Source organism: Dioscorea cayenensis, chromosome 19 (assembly GCF_009730915.1).
Source record: "Dioscorea cayenensis subsp. rotundata cultivar TDr96_F1 chromosome 19, TDr96_F1_v2_PseudoChromosome.rev07_lg8_w22 25.fasta, whole genome shotgun sequence".
NCBI classification, from domain to species: Eukaryota; Viridiplantae; Streptophyta; class Magnoliopsida; order Dioscoreales; family Dioscoreaceae; genus Dioscorea; species Dioscorea cayenensis.
Window position 1 is genome coordinate 13,362,979 of NC_052489.1, and position 16,991 is coordinate 13,379,969.

The window sequence follows — 16,991 nt, forward strand, 5'->3', positions numbered from 1 at the left end:
AGATGGAGTGATGATTCAGATGGTAGCATGGAAGAAAACAATGAGGGAAGTCTGAGCAACCATCATACATCCTTTCTTGCTGTGATGAATGGGTCCAACCTTATTGCAGAATATGTTGCAATATCAGCTACAACATCCTCTGAAACTGATAGTGAATACAATGAGGTAACAGAAAATGATCTTATCACAGGTTATAAACTCATAATAAACAAATTCAATGAGATGATGTTGCAAAACCAACGATTGAAGGAAGAGTTGAGTGTATGCAAACAAAAGTTGTGCCATGCTAAGAAGACCTTGGACTCCATGAACAAGGGTAAAGCCAAGCTTGACGAGACATGGTATTGGGTATGTTGGGGAAACTTCGAAAGTCAAGACAGAAAGTTCAGCAGTTATCTTTGTCAAATCAACTACTCAACAAAATAATGATGAGAAGCAAGTCAAAGTAAAGGAAGAACCGAAAAGTGAAGTGCCTACATGCTTTCATTGTGGAGAGACTGGTCACATAAGACCCAAGTGCATTCAATTGAAAGAAGACTTGAAAAGCGGAAGAGTAGTTGGACATGAGCAGGTAATCATCAAAAGAAATGTCAGAGGGAAGACTATTTTAAGCAAGAAATTATGGATTCGAAAAGGTGAAATGTCAAGAGAAGATGTAGAGTCCTCCAGTTCAGAACTGAAGATAGTGATAAATCAGACTGGTACAACATCATGTTACAACCAACAGTGTGTTGACTGAGGACCTATGAAGTCAACAAGAAAAACACTACAACGAGTGAAAATATCTTGATGTCCCTCAAAGTTAAAGAAAGAAAAGAAAAAAAAAGGAAGAAAAATTCAAAAACAAAAAAAGGATATAAAAAAAAAGGGCGGGAATTTTTTTTAAAAAAAAATTTCAAAACGGAGGAGAGATATTTTTTGAAAAGAGATATTTTTTTTTTTGAAAATATGAAAGGGTGCCTTGGTAGTTATAACTAATTAAAGGGGCATAAAAACCCTAAATCCCGATTTATTTCCAAAATTGTCTTTGAAATCAGGCGAAGAAGAAGAAGAAGAAGAAGAAGAAGAAGAAGACAGTGTTTTGTTTTTGAAGAAAGATGAGGACGAAGAGGATGGCCCGCTGTGCTCCTATGACCCCACAGGAAATTGCTGCTAGAATGGAAGAAGTAAGTTTGAGAGGGACCAACTCTGGTGGAAACCCAGCAAGAGGAGAAGAATCAGAAGATCTATCGAAAGCAATCGTCCCCTTTGTTTCTCCTCAGGATGCTGGTTCATCTGACAGAGTAGTAGACGCGGAAACATCATCACAGGATGCGCCCACAAGTGTCAAAGACAGAGATGATCTCTTGAGATGGGTGCGTAAGTCTTTTCCAGATCATACGTACAGAGAAATGAAGAAGATGAACAGGATGATTCAGCTACAGTTCCAGATGAAGAAGGTTCAAAGAATCAACAGGTTAGAATTGAAGATACTGCAAGAGAAGAAGTGACCCCAATGCAAGCATAAGAAGCTATCGGAGAAAGAAGTACACATGCTCCCACTAGTGTTGAAGAAGAGGTTGTTGTTATTCTAAATGATATCCTGAATAACATTCACTAACATACTGATATACCTTCAGATACAGAGCATGTCACACCACCAGTTATAACATCTCCTACAACCTCAGACAGTTCACATAGTTCTGAAAATATTCCTCTCAGAGATCGTATTTCAAAGATTGCTAAAGAAAAGAAGGTCATGACAGAGGATGAGTAGATGCTGAATCAAAACTCTGCACCCACTGTATTTTTCACTAATTTTTTTGGCCTAAATACTACTCACAATCCTGTTTAAATGAGTTTTGAGTGCTGTAAATCTTCAAAGCCTGTAAGTGGTAGACTTTCACAAGTCTATGTGGTATCAAGCTGAGTTAGCAAATTTTTATAGAGTTGATAAGCTACCATTAACTAGTGTATTTTCTCACATGTCTATCTTTTCATAATCTTTTTTTTGGACCCAAATACTACTCACAATACTATTTAAATTGGTTTCGAGTGTTGTAAATCTTCTAGGCCTATAAGTGGCAGACTTTCGCAAGTCCATGTGGCACAGGCCGAATTAACAAATTTTTAAGGGATCGATAAAGCCACCATAACTAGTGTCTCTTCTCACATATCTATCTCTCAACAAACCTTTTAAGTAGAGAGTGCATGTTGTCTATTGTCAATATATATATATATATATATTTGGCAAAAATGGAGCTTTTTTTTTTCTTTTGTGCATAAATTTTCAATTAACATACGCATTTGCCTGCAATGTCTAAGTGGATGGTAGCGCTTGACTGCACGACTTAGGTAGTTTAAAGGAAATTAGGATCAGAAATATATAAATCATGAAGAATTCTAAACAAAAAGTGATTAACTTACATATATATATATATATATATAAGAAACACTTACACTAGCGTTTCCATGAGTAATTAAACTCTTATATATTTGAATCCACATTTATTTAAGTATTTATTGTTTTGTTATATTTTATTAAGTTATATATTTGAATCCACATTAAATTTTAAGATATGTTTGACCTGAGTACATTTTCCAGTGTTATGTTTTTATTTTCACTTAGGCCCTATTTGGATAACCCAGAAATCCTACATAATTCGTACATTATAGCAGAAAAAAATATTTTCATAGATTTATGCCATAATGGGCATTTTGGTACCTAATTTACACCCCAAAAATCCTACATAATCTGGGGATTCTGCCAGAAAAAAATATTCCAGTGGAACTTGAATATTTTTTTATTATGAAAGTCGTGACCCCTCAGTCGCCATCTCTCCTTCCCTTGAATTCCTTTCTTCTCAAAAACTCCACCGGATCCAGAGCCTCAGTTCGCTGTGTTGCCGACTGCCACGCCAAGAAGCTTGAAGCCGTTGCCGGAGTGGAACATCCAAAGCACCCTCCCACCTCTGACAGCTGTGTCACCGGCTGATGAGCGGCAACCCTGATGCCTGAAGCCATGACAACAAGGTTTAGGGTTTGATCTAGGGCACCGACTCTTAGAGTCTATAAAAGGACTGGTGTTGTGGTGTTCTTGTTCCACCTCTTTTCATTCTTCACGCAGCGGCGAAACCAGAGAGGTGTGCTGAGCTTTTCTTTCAGATTTTTTTCTTTCTTCTCTGTTTAATGGTCATGCTTTCATTTCAAAGGATTTTATGTATAAAAGTTGGATCTATATGATTGGTTTTGTTGAATTTACGGGTTCTAATGGTTCATTGTAATAGCGTTTGATCGAAGATCATGATTTTATTCAGAAAAAAAAGTTTGATCTTGATTTCATTCAGAAAGGTTTTTGAATTGTTTTTGGTGGCATTGTGGTTTTGGATTGTTTCCTATGAAGATCAATAGAATACTTTCGTTCTTCTGAGGGTGAATGTTGCCCATGCAGAGTAATTTATGGAGACCTGAACTGAGGAATATTGATTCGTTTCTAAAGCCAACGCTGCCAATGCTTTGGGTAGTTTTTTTTTTGGGAGACGGGAAGTACTCACTTCTTCTTTGATTCATATGCTAACTTTTTTTCAGCCTTGTTTGATTTTTTTCCTTTTCAATAACTGTATAAGTTTGTGTTGTGTCGTTATTTATGATTTCCCTATTTTGATGCTCTAGTTTTTTTGTACTTTCTGTTGATGGGGATGCTTATGAGATGTGGCTTCATTATAATTATCTTGTTAGGAAAGGAATTTCAAGATCTGTGTTTCATTCTCATGATTTAAAGACCAGAATTTGGAAGGGATAGGGTTGAAGGGAAAGGTTGCCTAGCGTCTTAGCATTTTCTTGTGACTATTTTTTTGTGGTTCTCTTCTATGATTTGGGTCTTTGATGATTTTTTTAAGTTATCTCTTCCCTTTTGAAGTTGTTGCTTTTGCTTGACATTTGATGTGGCTTGGACTTAACATCTTATAGTGATTGTGCAACTACTGTTTGTCATTGTTTTATTGTTTATAAGACACCGCTTCATGTTTTATTCTTGTTGACAAGTTTTCATGGATTGTGTCCATCGATGATTAAGTGAAGACAAAAATGTTTGTGTGGATTAACCTTTGTTTTTTTTTAATCTGATCTTGTTTCTATGTTACTCATCTTTTATATGATCGTTCTTTGTTGGTTATGATTATCATCAAAGGATGATCATGTATAAAATTTGAGTTCGTATGTCTCACTGTCTTGAATTATTTACTCTTAAAATCCATTGACTCTGCAAGGTTGTTGTATAGAATGTATTTTCCCGACCCTCCGTAATACTCTGATGTGATGTTGAAGTTTTTGTATAGAATGCATTTTCCTTTTCCTTTTGTTTTTCCTTGCTATTAATCAGGTCATATTTGAAGTTTTGTGCCTCATGCTATTGTGGGTCTTTATTATTGTACTTTATAAATTTAAAATTGACAAACATCACTGTCATTGATCGATTTGAATGATAAGGTTCATCATTTTGGCTTTCCTGCTTCTTAATTCCTTTCAAAATCATTCTGAGGGCGTTCGCTTGTGCATAAAATGGATGTTGTGATCAAAGTTTACTGTGTCTTAGTAACTGTCCTGCTGGAAATAGTATATTTGTACTCTTTACTTTCTATTAGAGCTTTCTTCATTAGTTCTCTGGCATAACTGTCAAATGATAAGTATCAGCTATTAACTATATAATAAATATCACTATATTGATATACCTGTTCTTTTAAAAATCCGGTTGTTGAACTCACGTTTATTAAACATGTGGAATGTCATATTTTTTTGTGGCTTAAGTTGTGTGCTAAGAACTATAAATAATTGGACAAGACTCAAAGTTAGCAAGATTGATGTATTATGTTAAGGCTTCCTGATTGCCTTTTATGTAGTGACACACTAACTAATTATTAGTGGATACATGTGAAATATATAAACTTTTGCTGGTCATGAGTCATTTATTTCTTCTTTGGCACTAAACTTTCATGCCCAGGATGTCTAATCCTTTTGGTTACTTCATTATTAATCCCTCCTCTCTAGCCTATCAATGCTCTTGTTTTTGTCATCTAGCTAGAAAGTAATGTATTTTGAGTATTTTGACCATTATTTAATAGGTTTTGGCACATTCTTCTATACATTAGGTTGTGAGCACACGTTATGGATTCAACTTTTTTTAATCACCAAGAATAACACAAATGAGATTTAATATTGCATTACATACCTAATGTTATCTTCTATTGCCAATATCAATCTAGCTTTGGAAAGTGAAAGACATGTTCATGAAAAATCATACTCGGTTCATTTAGGACAGTGTTCAGTAGTTAATTGTCTTCATTACATGCATTGCATCTTTAATGTTTTCCACCTTTTTTTTTGCCCAAAAATAGCACTGTCTTATAATTTTTGAATTCTCCAAATCTATATAATTCATGATGCATGGAATTTCTAGGTTGACTTGATTTAATTTTCATATTAGTACATGTTTCAATTGCTAAAACCACATGACAATTCTCCACTGATTTAAAATACAAATGTTTCAGCCTTGTCTAAACATCAATGTTGAAAGTTTTACTTTGCACATATTTAATAGTGCTTCATCAGTTATGGCAAGTGAAGGTGTGGCAAGTGAAGGAAGACATGAAGCTAGGGCAAAGTGGAATGAAATTCACAAGGTTCACCTAGTAAAGTTATTAGGTGAGTATAATACTCTTGCGTACCATTCACAAAATGGATGGACCAAAGAAGCATGGAACAAGATGGTCCGTGACATGATAACCAAGTTTTTGAATCCAAGCATCACCACAAGCCAAGTCAAAGCATTAGAGCAAGAGTTGAAAAAAATCTACAAAATTCTAAAAGGGTTTTCTAAATTAAGTGGCTTTGGATGGGATTATGAAAGACATATTGTGTCGGCTCCTGATGATGTTTGGGCACCACTACTAGAGGTATGTACATATATAATGACTGGTTTCATTAATTACAACTATCTAATTTGAAAAATCAAACAGAGGAATAGAGATGCAAGGAAGTGGCATACTAGACCGTTTCCATATTTTATGGCATTGCACCAGGTTTATGAGGGTAAGCATATTTTTTCTAATATTTTACATTTACAAACTTGTATTTCACTAACATATTATATATTTAAAATGTAGAGAGATATGCTGAAGGCAAACGGTCTCGTGGTATAGAAGATTATGAAGATATCTCCCAATCACCAGTGCACACCCCAAGTCCAAGTGCTTTTACTCCAAACGATTTAAGGCAACAATCACCTACACACGAGATTGAGGATGATGATATCATGCAAGTGGAAGCGCCTAGTTCTCAACCACGGAATCCTCAAACTCAAAGTTCAAGCAATGAAATTCTTCGGGGACTAAGAGATCAAGATGGACACAGAAGAAAAAGGGAGCGAAAAGGGAAAAAGCCGCAAGATTCATCATTCAATATGGACAAGTACATTGCATTTCGAGAGCGCGAGAACAAAGAATATCTCAAAGTTCTCAAGGGCACTCAAGTAGTGGAAAAACACACAATAGAAGATTGCATGAAGGTGTTCAATCAAATGAGTGTCATTTTCACTGAAGAAGAAATGTTCAAAGCTACCCAAATTTTCATTAAAGATAAGAGTTATCGTGAACTCTTCTTATGTCTTCAGGAAGATCATAAAGTGCCATGGCTGAAAATGATGTTCTCTAAAATTGAGTAGAAGATGATTATGAACTTGTTATCTTGAACTTGAATGTTTTCATAAACACAAAATTTTTTCCCATGAACTTGTTTTGATTATGAACTTGTAATCTTGAACTTGTTAAATATCCTTTTGTTGTTAAAGTTTTCATGGGAATCTTTTTCATTATGTGTAATTTTTGATTGTAGGTGCCATGAATTTGTTAACAAGTATCCTTTTGTCTTGTAATATACTCTATAATGCTATTTCAGTATAGGCAATGGTTTCAAACAAGACCCAAGATTCATTCATCCAAAAGTGCTCGGCGATACAATGTATAAGAAACAATTTTATGATTGCCACACACCTATGGTCAACCTCGACGGTAGCTACAATAATCATTCCACATTTGCATTGATATTTCAGCTCTTTTATGAGCACCTGCATTTCGCTCAGACTTCATGGTGTCAACATCTGCTCCATATGACTCATCTCTATTAGGAACAATAGTTTCTTTGGCTTCATTATCGAAATCCTCAACAGCATCTGTACCATTATGTATACGGATGAAGTTATGCAATATACAAGCAACAACCACTATATCAGTTTGAGAGTCTATTGGGTGGAAAGTTGCTACTTTAAGGATTGGAAACCTCATCTTCAAAATGCAGATGATGCGTTCAACATGATTCCGTAATGACGCATATCGCAAATTAAACAGTTCTTTATAATTGCTCGGTCTAGTTTGCGCTCGACCTTGCTCCTGCAAATGATAACAGACATCTCTATATGGAGCAATAAAATTCGGGGTATTAGCATATCCTGCGTCTACTAGATAATATTTACCCCGTGGGACTTCAAAACCTTGTTCAATCGAACGTTGGAGAATCCTAGTGTCGGAAGCAGAACCTTCCCAACCAGCTCGTACATATACAAAACGAAGATCAAAATCGCATGCAACCATAACATTCTGTGATAACCTTTGTTTTCTGTTTCTGTAAGGATCTTGCTTATCCAAAGAAATTGTGATTGGAATATGTGTTCCATCAATAGCATCAACACAATCATAAAAAAAATAAACAAACATATAAACATTTATAATGACAAAAAAAGTTCACGCACATCATGATTATTTTGATGAAGTAAAACAAAATATATTTATAAACACAATCCTAAAAATTTTGTTTTATTTTTTGTTTTTAAAAACATGATTATTTTGATATATTTCTGAATTAAATTTTTAGAAAGGTAGATGAAGCAAAACAAAATATAGCTTAACCAGCATTGTTTAAAATGTACACGCACATCATACAGACACAAAAAGCATATCAAAATGGCGTACCACTAAATAAGGGAAAAAGTTAAAAATTGACCATGGTTTACCTTTGCGATTAAAGAAAATAATTTTTTTAAAACCAAGTAGATAAATTGTTATTTATATTATTCACCACGTGGATGATGAGAGAGAAAATAATATTGTCCACATAAAAATACTCTGACTTTCTATCTTTTTTCCATTGGGAAAAAAAACTTAATTTTTTTTTAAAACATGAAAAATATTCTCACAAAATGACTTTCAAGAGTTTTTGGGAAACAAGAAAAAATATGACATATTTTGTAAAAATGACTTTTAAAAATAACTTGCTCAATGTGTTTTCATAATTTTCTCATCTTAAAAAAAAAAACCCTAAAACAAATGGTCAGAAACAAATCTTGTTTTCATTTTGATTAATTATACTCCATCAGTCCATCACTAATTAATTTTTTTTTCAAATTTTGAATATAAGATTTTGATATATTCTATAATTGTCAATTTGGTATAAAGAGGAACAAAGAGAAATAAAAGAATGATTATCTAATTTCATAAAAGGCATTTTGGTTTAAAAAAAAAAAATTGTACTTGTGTGCGTGTTTTATTTCAAGGAGCAATTACACATATTTTCAATGAAATGCTTCATTTATAAATTAAGTATTTCTTTAAAGAACACATAAGTACATTCAAACATGCCATAGTACTGTTACTAACTCAAAAAAGTTTACTCATAATATATATATATATATAATAATTTTAAAAATCATTTGCATAAAGAAAATAATAAATTAGACATGAATTTCTAGAATTGGTATAATTATTTAAGATAGACGTCATATTAATATCCCTTATTTTCTAAAACTTTCAATATCTCACTTAGACTGATTTAGAATTTGTAACTTTTAAAAATTTGATTAGTCCAAAAACCAAAAATCGTTTCCTTCAATAATTCTGGTTTTTTAAAAAACAAAAAACAAATCTACATGAGACCAAAAGTTTCTTCAGAAATAGCTTAAATATTTAAAAAAAAAAAATCTCAAAAACACTACCAAGTCAAAGGCAGTCTATCTCTTGATTAGTTTTGAGTTAGAAATCCATAAAATTAAATAAATATAAGCTGATTTAAAAAATGAATAATGATTATGAAATAGTATACTAAAACCAACTGAACAGAAAGCTACACAAGCGGTTCCATCTTCTGCATAATAATATGTGGCAAATTGAAGATAAAACAAGATGAAAACTAAAAACATAATTGATATAATTCCCTAAAATATCCTTTTACTTTTCCAAACTTAACATTTTAGTTCTTTTACTTTGAGCCGTAATCTTTTCACCTCTCTATAATTTTAATTTAACTATACCAGGCCCTATACCTCAAACATTAAAAAAGAAAAACTATCATGGCTCATTTGAACACAGTAGAAGGGACTAAAAAGTTATAATTTAAAGCAAGAAATTAAAAAGATAAGTTTGAAAAAATATAGGAACAATTTAGATAATTTTACCTATATAATTCAATATAAACTTTAAAATCATAACTTGGTTCACTTAGTCCTCTTGCTACAGCAAAAACCTCTTTGCACACCACATCAGCTAAGAAAAGGAAGGGGTAAGATAAAAAGCTAATTAAATCGTTAATTCTGGCAATATTAATCAACACATCTAACTTGAGAGGTATTGACCAATCTACATGAATTTAAAACGGAAATAAAAATAATAAATAGTAAAAGAAGAAGAAAACTCGAAACTCGTCATTAGCTTCAATTCTTCTACTTCCACTACCAATGAAAATGAGGATGAAATTTCCAGCAAAACTTGGCATGGCTTCACAAGACAATTAGCATACAGTGTGTACATCTATATGAAATGAGAAAACACACAACTCTTATCAGTTTTTTCCTCATTGAGTAACAATAAGCATCCAAGGAAACAGACGCACAAAAGAACACCAGAATTTTCTTTTCTATGTATAGATGAAGGGTAACAATGTCATTAGCACATGAAACATTTATACCCTGGACATGATGTAAGCTTTCATGGTATCACTTGCCCATCAATATATTTTCTCAAACAAGCTCAGCTTTAACACATGATAAATGCATCTCATTTAAGGAATTTGTGCATAGATTATCTTATAAGAATTCAGAACAAACAAACAAACAAAAAAACGAAAGGAAGTACATTTAAACAACAAAAGTAAATTAGTAAACTTGCAAAGAAGAAAATTAAAGTATAATGTGAATAGGCTATTTTTAAGTAAAAATAATAAATAATAATTAAAGGAGAAGAAAACTTGGAAATCATCATTAGTTTTTAATCCTAATTCCACAATCAATGAAAATGACTATTAAATTTTCAGCGAAATTTGGCTGGCTTCACAAGACAATTAGAATATATTGTGAATTATTTGTTTGAAATGAGAACACACAACTCCTATCACTTTTTTTCTCATTAAGCAAACAGGAAGCATCCAAGGAAACAGATGCACAACAGAGCACCGGATTTTTCTTTTCTATGTATTGATAATTAGTATCAATGTCATTATATATTGTACATGAAACATTTGTACCCAGGTCATGGTGTAAGTTTTCATGGTGTCACTTGGCCATCAAAATCTATATTCTCAAATAAGCTCAGCTTTAGCACATGATAAATGGATCTAACATTAGGGAGATATGCGCAGATTATCTTATCAGAACTCAGAACAAACAAAAAAACAAAAGGATGCATTTTGAAACAACAAAGGTAAATTACTAAACTTGCAAAGAAGAAAAATAAAACATATAGTGAATTGTCTTTTTTTATAGTACCAATTCCAAACTGAGTGAATGATGAAGACATAGTTAATTATTGACAAAATTAATCTTACAGAAGTTATTTAAGTAATCAAAGAAGTAAAAAATACCATATCCAATCACATATTGAACAAGCAAGCAAAACAAAAATAAGATTCAAATAGTAACTGACGATCCAAGACTTGTTCCAACACTAGCAAGAAGAAAGAAATTAAAACAACAACAACAAAAAGAAAAAAGAAAAAGAAAAAGAGATCCCCTGCTCCACTTATTCCTTAGTAAACATGTTCCAGTGTTCCACTCGGTCTAACAATGAATCATGCCATACTTATCACATAGCAATGGCTATCAAACAGAAGAAACCATCACCATAATTTAGACATTCATCAAATACAGAAGAAACACTAGCTATAGAAATCAACAAAAACCAGAATTGAACTCACTTAGAAATACATCCAAATCAAGGATGCCTGGCCTGGAAGTCCATCATGAAAGCAACCAGCTTCTCCACACCAGCCAAAGGCATTGCATTATATATTGAAGCACGAACACCACCGACAGATCTATGTCCCTTAAGTTGCACCATCCCCTCCAAAGAAGCCTCCTCAATGAACTTCTTCTCAAGCTCAGATTTTTTCAATGTAAATGGCACATTCATCATGGACCGAACCGATTTTTCAACTGGACAAACATAAAAACCATCACTACCATCAATGGCATCATACAGGATAGAAGCCTTTTTCACATTCTTCTTCTCAACCTCAACCAAGCCACCCTGTTGAAGCAAATCCTCAAACACTAATCCACAAATATAGATAGCAAAACACGGCGGAGTATTATACAGTGATGCATTATCAGCTTGAGTCTTGAAATCCAGCATCACTGGTGTGATTGGCTGAGAACTCCCCATGAGATCTTTCCTAACGATAGCAATAGTCACACCTGAAGGTCCAACATTCTTCTGTGCACCAGCATAGATCACTCCAAACTTGGAGACATCCACAGGCTTTGAACAGAAATTGGAGGACATATCAGCCACCAAAATAGAGTTTTCATTCAATGGAGTTGGATAATCCTTGAATTCCACTCCATGAATGGTCTCATTAGAGCAGATATGGAGGTATTTGGCATTAGAATTTTGCTCCAAAGAATCAAAAGATGGGATCTTTGTGTACTTATCCGGCTTGCCAGACCAGATGGTCTTGGCTTTGCAAAATTTCTGAGCTTCTTTACAAGCCTTGTCGCTCCAAGATCCGGTGACAACGTAGTCGGCAGAGTCATCAGGGGAGCAGAGATTCAAAGGGAGAGCAGCGAATAGGGTGGTGGCGCCCCCTTGGAGGAAGATGACGGCGTAGTCGGAGGAGATGGAGAGGAGGGAACGGAGATCGGACTCGGCTTTCTTGATGATGAAGTCGAAGTCCTTGCCACGGTGGCTCATCTCCATGACGCTCATGCCGCAGCCTTGGTAGTTGAAGAGATCAGCCTGAGCTTTGAGGATGACGGATTCCGGCAAGGTGGCGGGGCCGGCGGCGAAGTTAAAGAGGCGATCTTTGGTGGCAATAGAGGCCGGAGGGGAGCGCACGGCGGTGCAAGAGATGGAGAGGCTGGGGATTTTGAAAGGGGAACGAGGGATAATGACCGATCTGAGGGGGTTGGGGTTGAAGGAAGGGCGGAGGAGGACGTGCTGGGTGCCGGCAGCCGTGACGGTGGCGGCGGTGGTGGCGGCCATGGCTTTGGTCGGGGTTGAAGATCGAAGGGAAAGAGAAGAAGAAGAATCAAACAGGGGATCTACACAAACGGAAAAATGTATTGTTCTTTTGGTTTATATATAAATTTTGAAGCTTTTGTTGGATATGTGAAGGTCTTTTAGATCTCTATTAGTTTAAGATGATGTGAAATTACTCATTTGACCTTATCTTTGTGAAAATTAAATTTTAACCAGGGAGCCATTGGGATATATGCGCATGCATATCTACCTACCACCGAAGAACTTAAAACTTTTAGTATATTTGTGTAAACAATATATTTATATGTCTAGAGATCGTATTAGAATTTAACAAACGGAAAATAAAATTAAAAAAAAAAAAAAACACAAAACGACTTTAAAATTTGAGTTTTTGTTATCTTTGAGATTTGAAAATAATAAAATATTTATTTTCATCATTTCGAGTGAAAATATTCATTTTAATCCCTAAACAACATTGATGTCCTCATTTTGGGAAGTATTATACATTATATTATATAGCAAAAAAAAAAAAATTTGAATGGTTGAGGACTAAACATATAAGTCCAATAAAAGTTTTTGACCTTGAGGTTAATTAATATAAGATTACGAGGGAAAAAATTATTATCATTGAGACACCAAGTTTGAAAGTTATCAGAGATCTTTAGATAGTTTGCCAAAACAGATCCTTTTTTGGATACTTGGCATGATGGCCATATTATCCTAGGGTTGGGTGAATGAAATGACACTCTGATTCATGAAACATTCACTGTTCATGACTTGCAAAAGATCTTAAGTGATTGTTGATTCCTATGGGCGCTTTTTTTTTAAATTATTTTTTAATTATTTTTTTAAAAGAAAAGATGTGCTTGGCCCTGGGGTACCATGTTTTTCTATTGCTTCAATTATAATTTTCTCTTAATTCTTTAGCTTTTTTTTAAACTTACATAAATCATGTGCTTGCCAATAAACCTTTTGTTGATTTTTCTAGTCTAGAAAACCCTTTCACACTTAAAGAAATTATGGGTTTTTTTGACCTAGGCACCAATAAAGCACCTGGTCCAGATGGTTACCTTATCTTCTTCTTCTTCTAGAAATTTTAAAACATAATTAAGATTGACCTCTTAAAACTATGTGAAGACTTTTACGTTGGTAAAGCAAATTTGGAGCTTATTAACTGAGCAACCATTGCTCTAATTCCCAAGGTAGAAACTCCAGATTCCCCCTTTAATTGACTTTTGACCCATCAGCCTGATCAATTCATCTCTAAAAATTGTGTCTAAAATTCTAGCGACTCGCCTTAGTCGTTTCATTGATCCCTTAGTTGATAAAATATAATCAGTTTTCATCAAAGGTTTTGTATCATGGACAGCATAGCGACAGCTGAAGAATTACTTTTTAGCTTTCAAAAGCAGAGGATATCGGGCAATGTGTTGAAAGTTGATTTTTCAAAGGTGTTTGATATGGTAGATTGGGATTTCCTCTTGGAGATGTTGTTTGCTTGTGAGTTTGGATCGAGGAGGATTGGTTGGATTAAAACAATCCTTAACTCGTCTAAATCTACGATTCTAGTGAACAACTTCCAATGTGGATATGTTTGCTACTATCGTGGCATAGGACAAGGAGATCCTTTCTCCCCGCTTCTCTTCATGTTAATCACCGACGTCCTTAGCACAATATTCTCCCATGCTCTTTAATTCAGGAATCCTATATGGTGTGCTATTAGGGGATTACTGTAAAATGTGTAATCTCCAATATGCGCACGAACTATTAGTCCTGACAGCTGGGGGTAAAAAGGATCTCAAGGTCATCAAATTGATTTTATACTTGTTTGAGGACATGACAGGATTAACAGTGAATTATTTGAAAACATGGCAATATTCAACAAGGCCTAATTAATTCCCAGACGCAACACTTGCTCAAACCCCTGAATTGCTCAATTGGGCTCCTTCCCTTTACCTACTTAGGAATTCCTATCTCTGATAGACGACCTAGGAAGCAGGATTGAGAGAGTTTGATCTCTAAAGTTAGGTCACGCCTATCCTCCTGGAAAATAAACATTCTTTCCCTGGGGGCCCGCCTTACTTTGGTAAACTCAGTTTTATCTGCAATACCCACCTATTGGATGCCCATCTTCAAACTGCCACAATGGGTAATTAAGCATATTGACAGAATCAGAAGAGACTTTCTTTGGATTGGACCAGATATCGATCATCCTAGTTGTCGTCTTGTGAGTTGGAAGTCTCTCTGTCGGGGACGAAATTAGGGCGGTTGGGGCATACTGGATTTCAAAAATTTCAATGAAGCCCTCCTAGGAAAATGGTGGTGGAAATTGGCATCTGGAACTACCTAATGTGGATTCCGCATTATCCAGTTCTATTATGGTAGCAACTACCCCTGTTGGGATTTGTATGCAAATTCCCTAGACGGAGATATTTTTTTTTTAGCGCCATTATCATTTGTTTGCCTACTTTTTGTGGGTGTACTACTCAAATCATTCAGGATGGGTCTACCACCCTTTTTTGGCATGATACATGGATTAATGGCCGCTCCCCAAGGTATATTTAGCCAGATGCCTTTAGTGCTACGCTACATCCTTGGGGAACGATAAGCGACCTATTGTATCTTTTAACCACACACCCGCTCAACTTTGAACTCGTGGTTCTAGGACTGGTTTTAAGGATCAATTCACATCACTCCTAAGGTAGAGACATCAAACGGTGGTGTCTTACATCTAACAGAATTTTTTTGGTTAAATCCTTCTATGGCTTTTTGAACAATAGGGGATTGTGGTGTAAGGTTCCCTCAATCTTTTGGACAAGCCTGTGCTCGCTCAAGGTTAACCTTTTCAAGTGGTTGGCTTCGAAAAATAAGATTTTAACGTTGGATAACCTTGCGCGCAAAAGATGCAACAAGCTACCAACCACAACATGTGTCCTTTGCCACTCAGCAATTGTGCTCTTTAGCTCAAAGGTTATGAAGTCACTTCTGTCCATTGCTTTAGCTTTCAACCCCTCCCATCTCCTTAGTGGATATGTGGGGTTCGTGGCAAGCATCTCATAGCTTTTCTGTTAAAGAAGCTGGAGGGATTCTAATCCGTGCTCTCTTTTGGAATATTTGGCTTGAAAAGAATGATCGTATTTTTAATTTGAACATCCATACCTTATCGACGATTATCATGAAATTGATGAAATTGATCATATGTTTCTATTATGGTTATCTGTAGTCCTTGAAAAAAAGATGGCGAAATTCGAGGATTCTATCACGGTTGTCCGTTGAAGCTTTGAGTTCATGGTGTCACGCCCAGATTCAACTGGTGTGCGTGATCCCGGCGAAGAGACATCCACTCAAGAAGCAGGCTAGCCATTCTTTCCTTTAAGTACACCCGAGGTTGCTCTTCTCTTGGGTTTTCTATTTTCTGGTTTTTGTTGGTGATCTACCCCTAGTAGATCTATTTATGTTTGTAATTTGTTCGATTTTTTTCCCCTTGTTGCTTTCGTGTTATAAGCTCTCATTGTTCTTCTCTCTTTTAATTTAAAGAGAAAAACTCTAGCGGCCCTATAATTCTTTCAATTCCCTAAAACATTTCTTATATTTATTCTTATTTTTTTTTCTTAATAAAGTAGGTAAATTGCTTATCCAAATTAATCATATAAAAAAGTTATCCCATAAATTCTCACTCGTCAAAAAAAAAAAAAGTATCATCCTTATAATATAAAGATGATTATTAGAAAAATATATCTTATTTTTAAAATTTAAATTAAATTAAAATTATAAAATTACTTACCCTATTACTCCGCTCACCGTCACACTTGCACATGCACTTGGCGCCCATTCAGACCACCTTATATCTTGCTAGCAACATTAGAGATATTTTCAGTATTATATTAAAATATTAAAAATAAAAAAAAGAACTATAATGTGAACAGAAAAGTCATTATAGGATAAAAATAGAAATATTTAAATTTTCCTAATTTAATTTGTTGTACTTCCACATAAAATTCCATAAGAATTGCCATATTTCATAAAAATTTTATACTCTACAAAACAATTTTATTATCTGGTGTTAGTAACTACTTTTACAAAAGTTTAAGTCATTCATAATGAAAGAATGCCATGAAAAAATTCAAACAAGTTATTTTGCAAAATATTTTTTGTCCTATGAATTGTGCCAAAATTATCTGTGGGTGATGTGATATCACGCCACATGGAACTACCAAATTATTTTTTTAAAAAAATATAACAAAACACGATTATGATTCAAACCCTCACATAAGAGATCATGCCTAACTTCTTTACTGAAGTAGTGAATTACGGTATCATTATTAAAATAAAAAATAATTTAATTTTACTTTTGTATGTTTAAAATTTTATTATATATTTAAAAAATATTAAAATTTTCTTTTAAAATATATTGTTTCTTTATCATAATTAATGAAGATAGTTTTAACATCATACAACTACATAATTATTTCATGTAATTAAAATTCAAAAACATTC

At 34.3% G+C, this 16,991-nt stretch overlaps 1 protein-coding gene and 1 non-coding gene across 2 annotated transcripts; one reads left to right on the top strand and one right to left on the bottom strand.

Annotated features, from left to right (window-relative positions):
- The first annotated feature begins 3,369 nt into the window (after positions 1-3,369).
- LOC120250972 lies at positions 3,370-3,461 on the top strand. Its single transcript, XR_005533298.1, has one exon. It is a non-coding gene; the product is annotated as a small nucleolar RNA Z159/U59 (small nucleolar RNA).
- A 7,431-nt stretch (positions 3,462-10,892) lies between these two features.
- LOC120250345 (phosphoserine aminotransferase 2, chloroplastic-like) lies at positions 10,893-12,580 on the bottom strand. The gene has a single exon (XM_039259148.1). It carries the CDS (start codon positions 12,495-12,497, stop codon positions 11,229-11,231), a length of 1,269 nt encoding a protein of 422 aa, XP_039115082.1. The 5' UTR covers positions 12,498-12,580; the 3' UTR covers positions 10,893-11,228.
- Between the last annotated feature and the right edge of the window lie 4,411 nt (positions 12,581-16,991).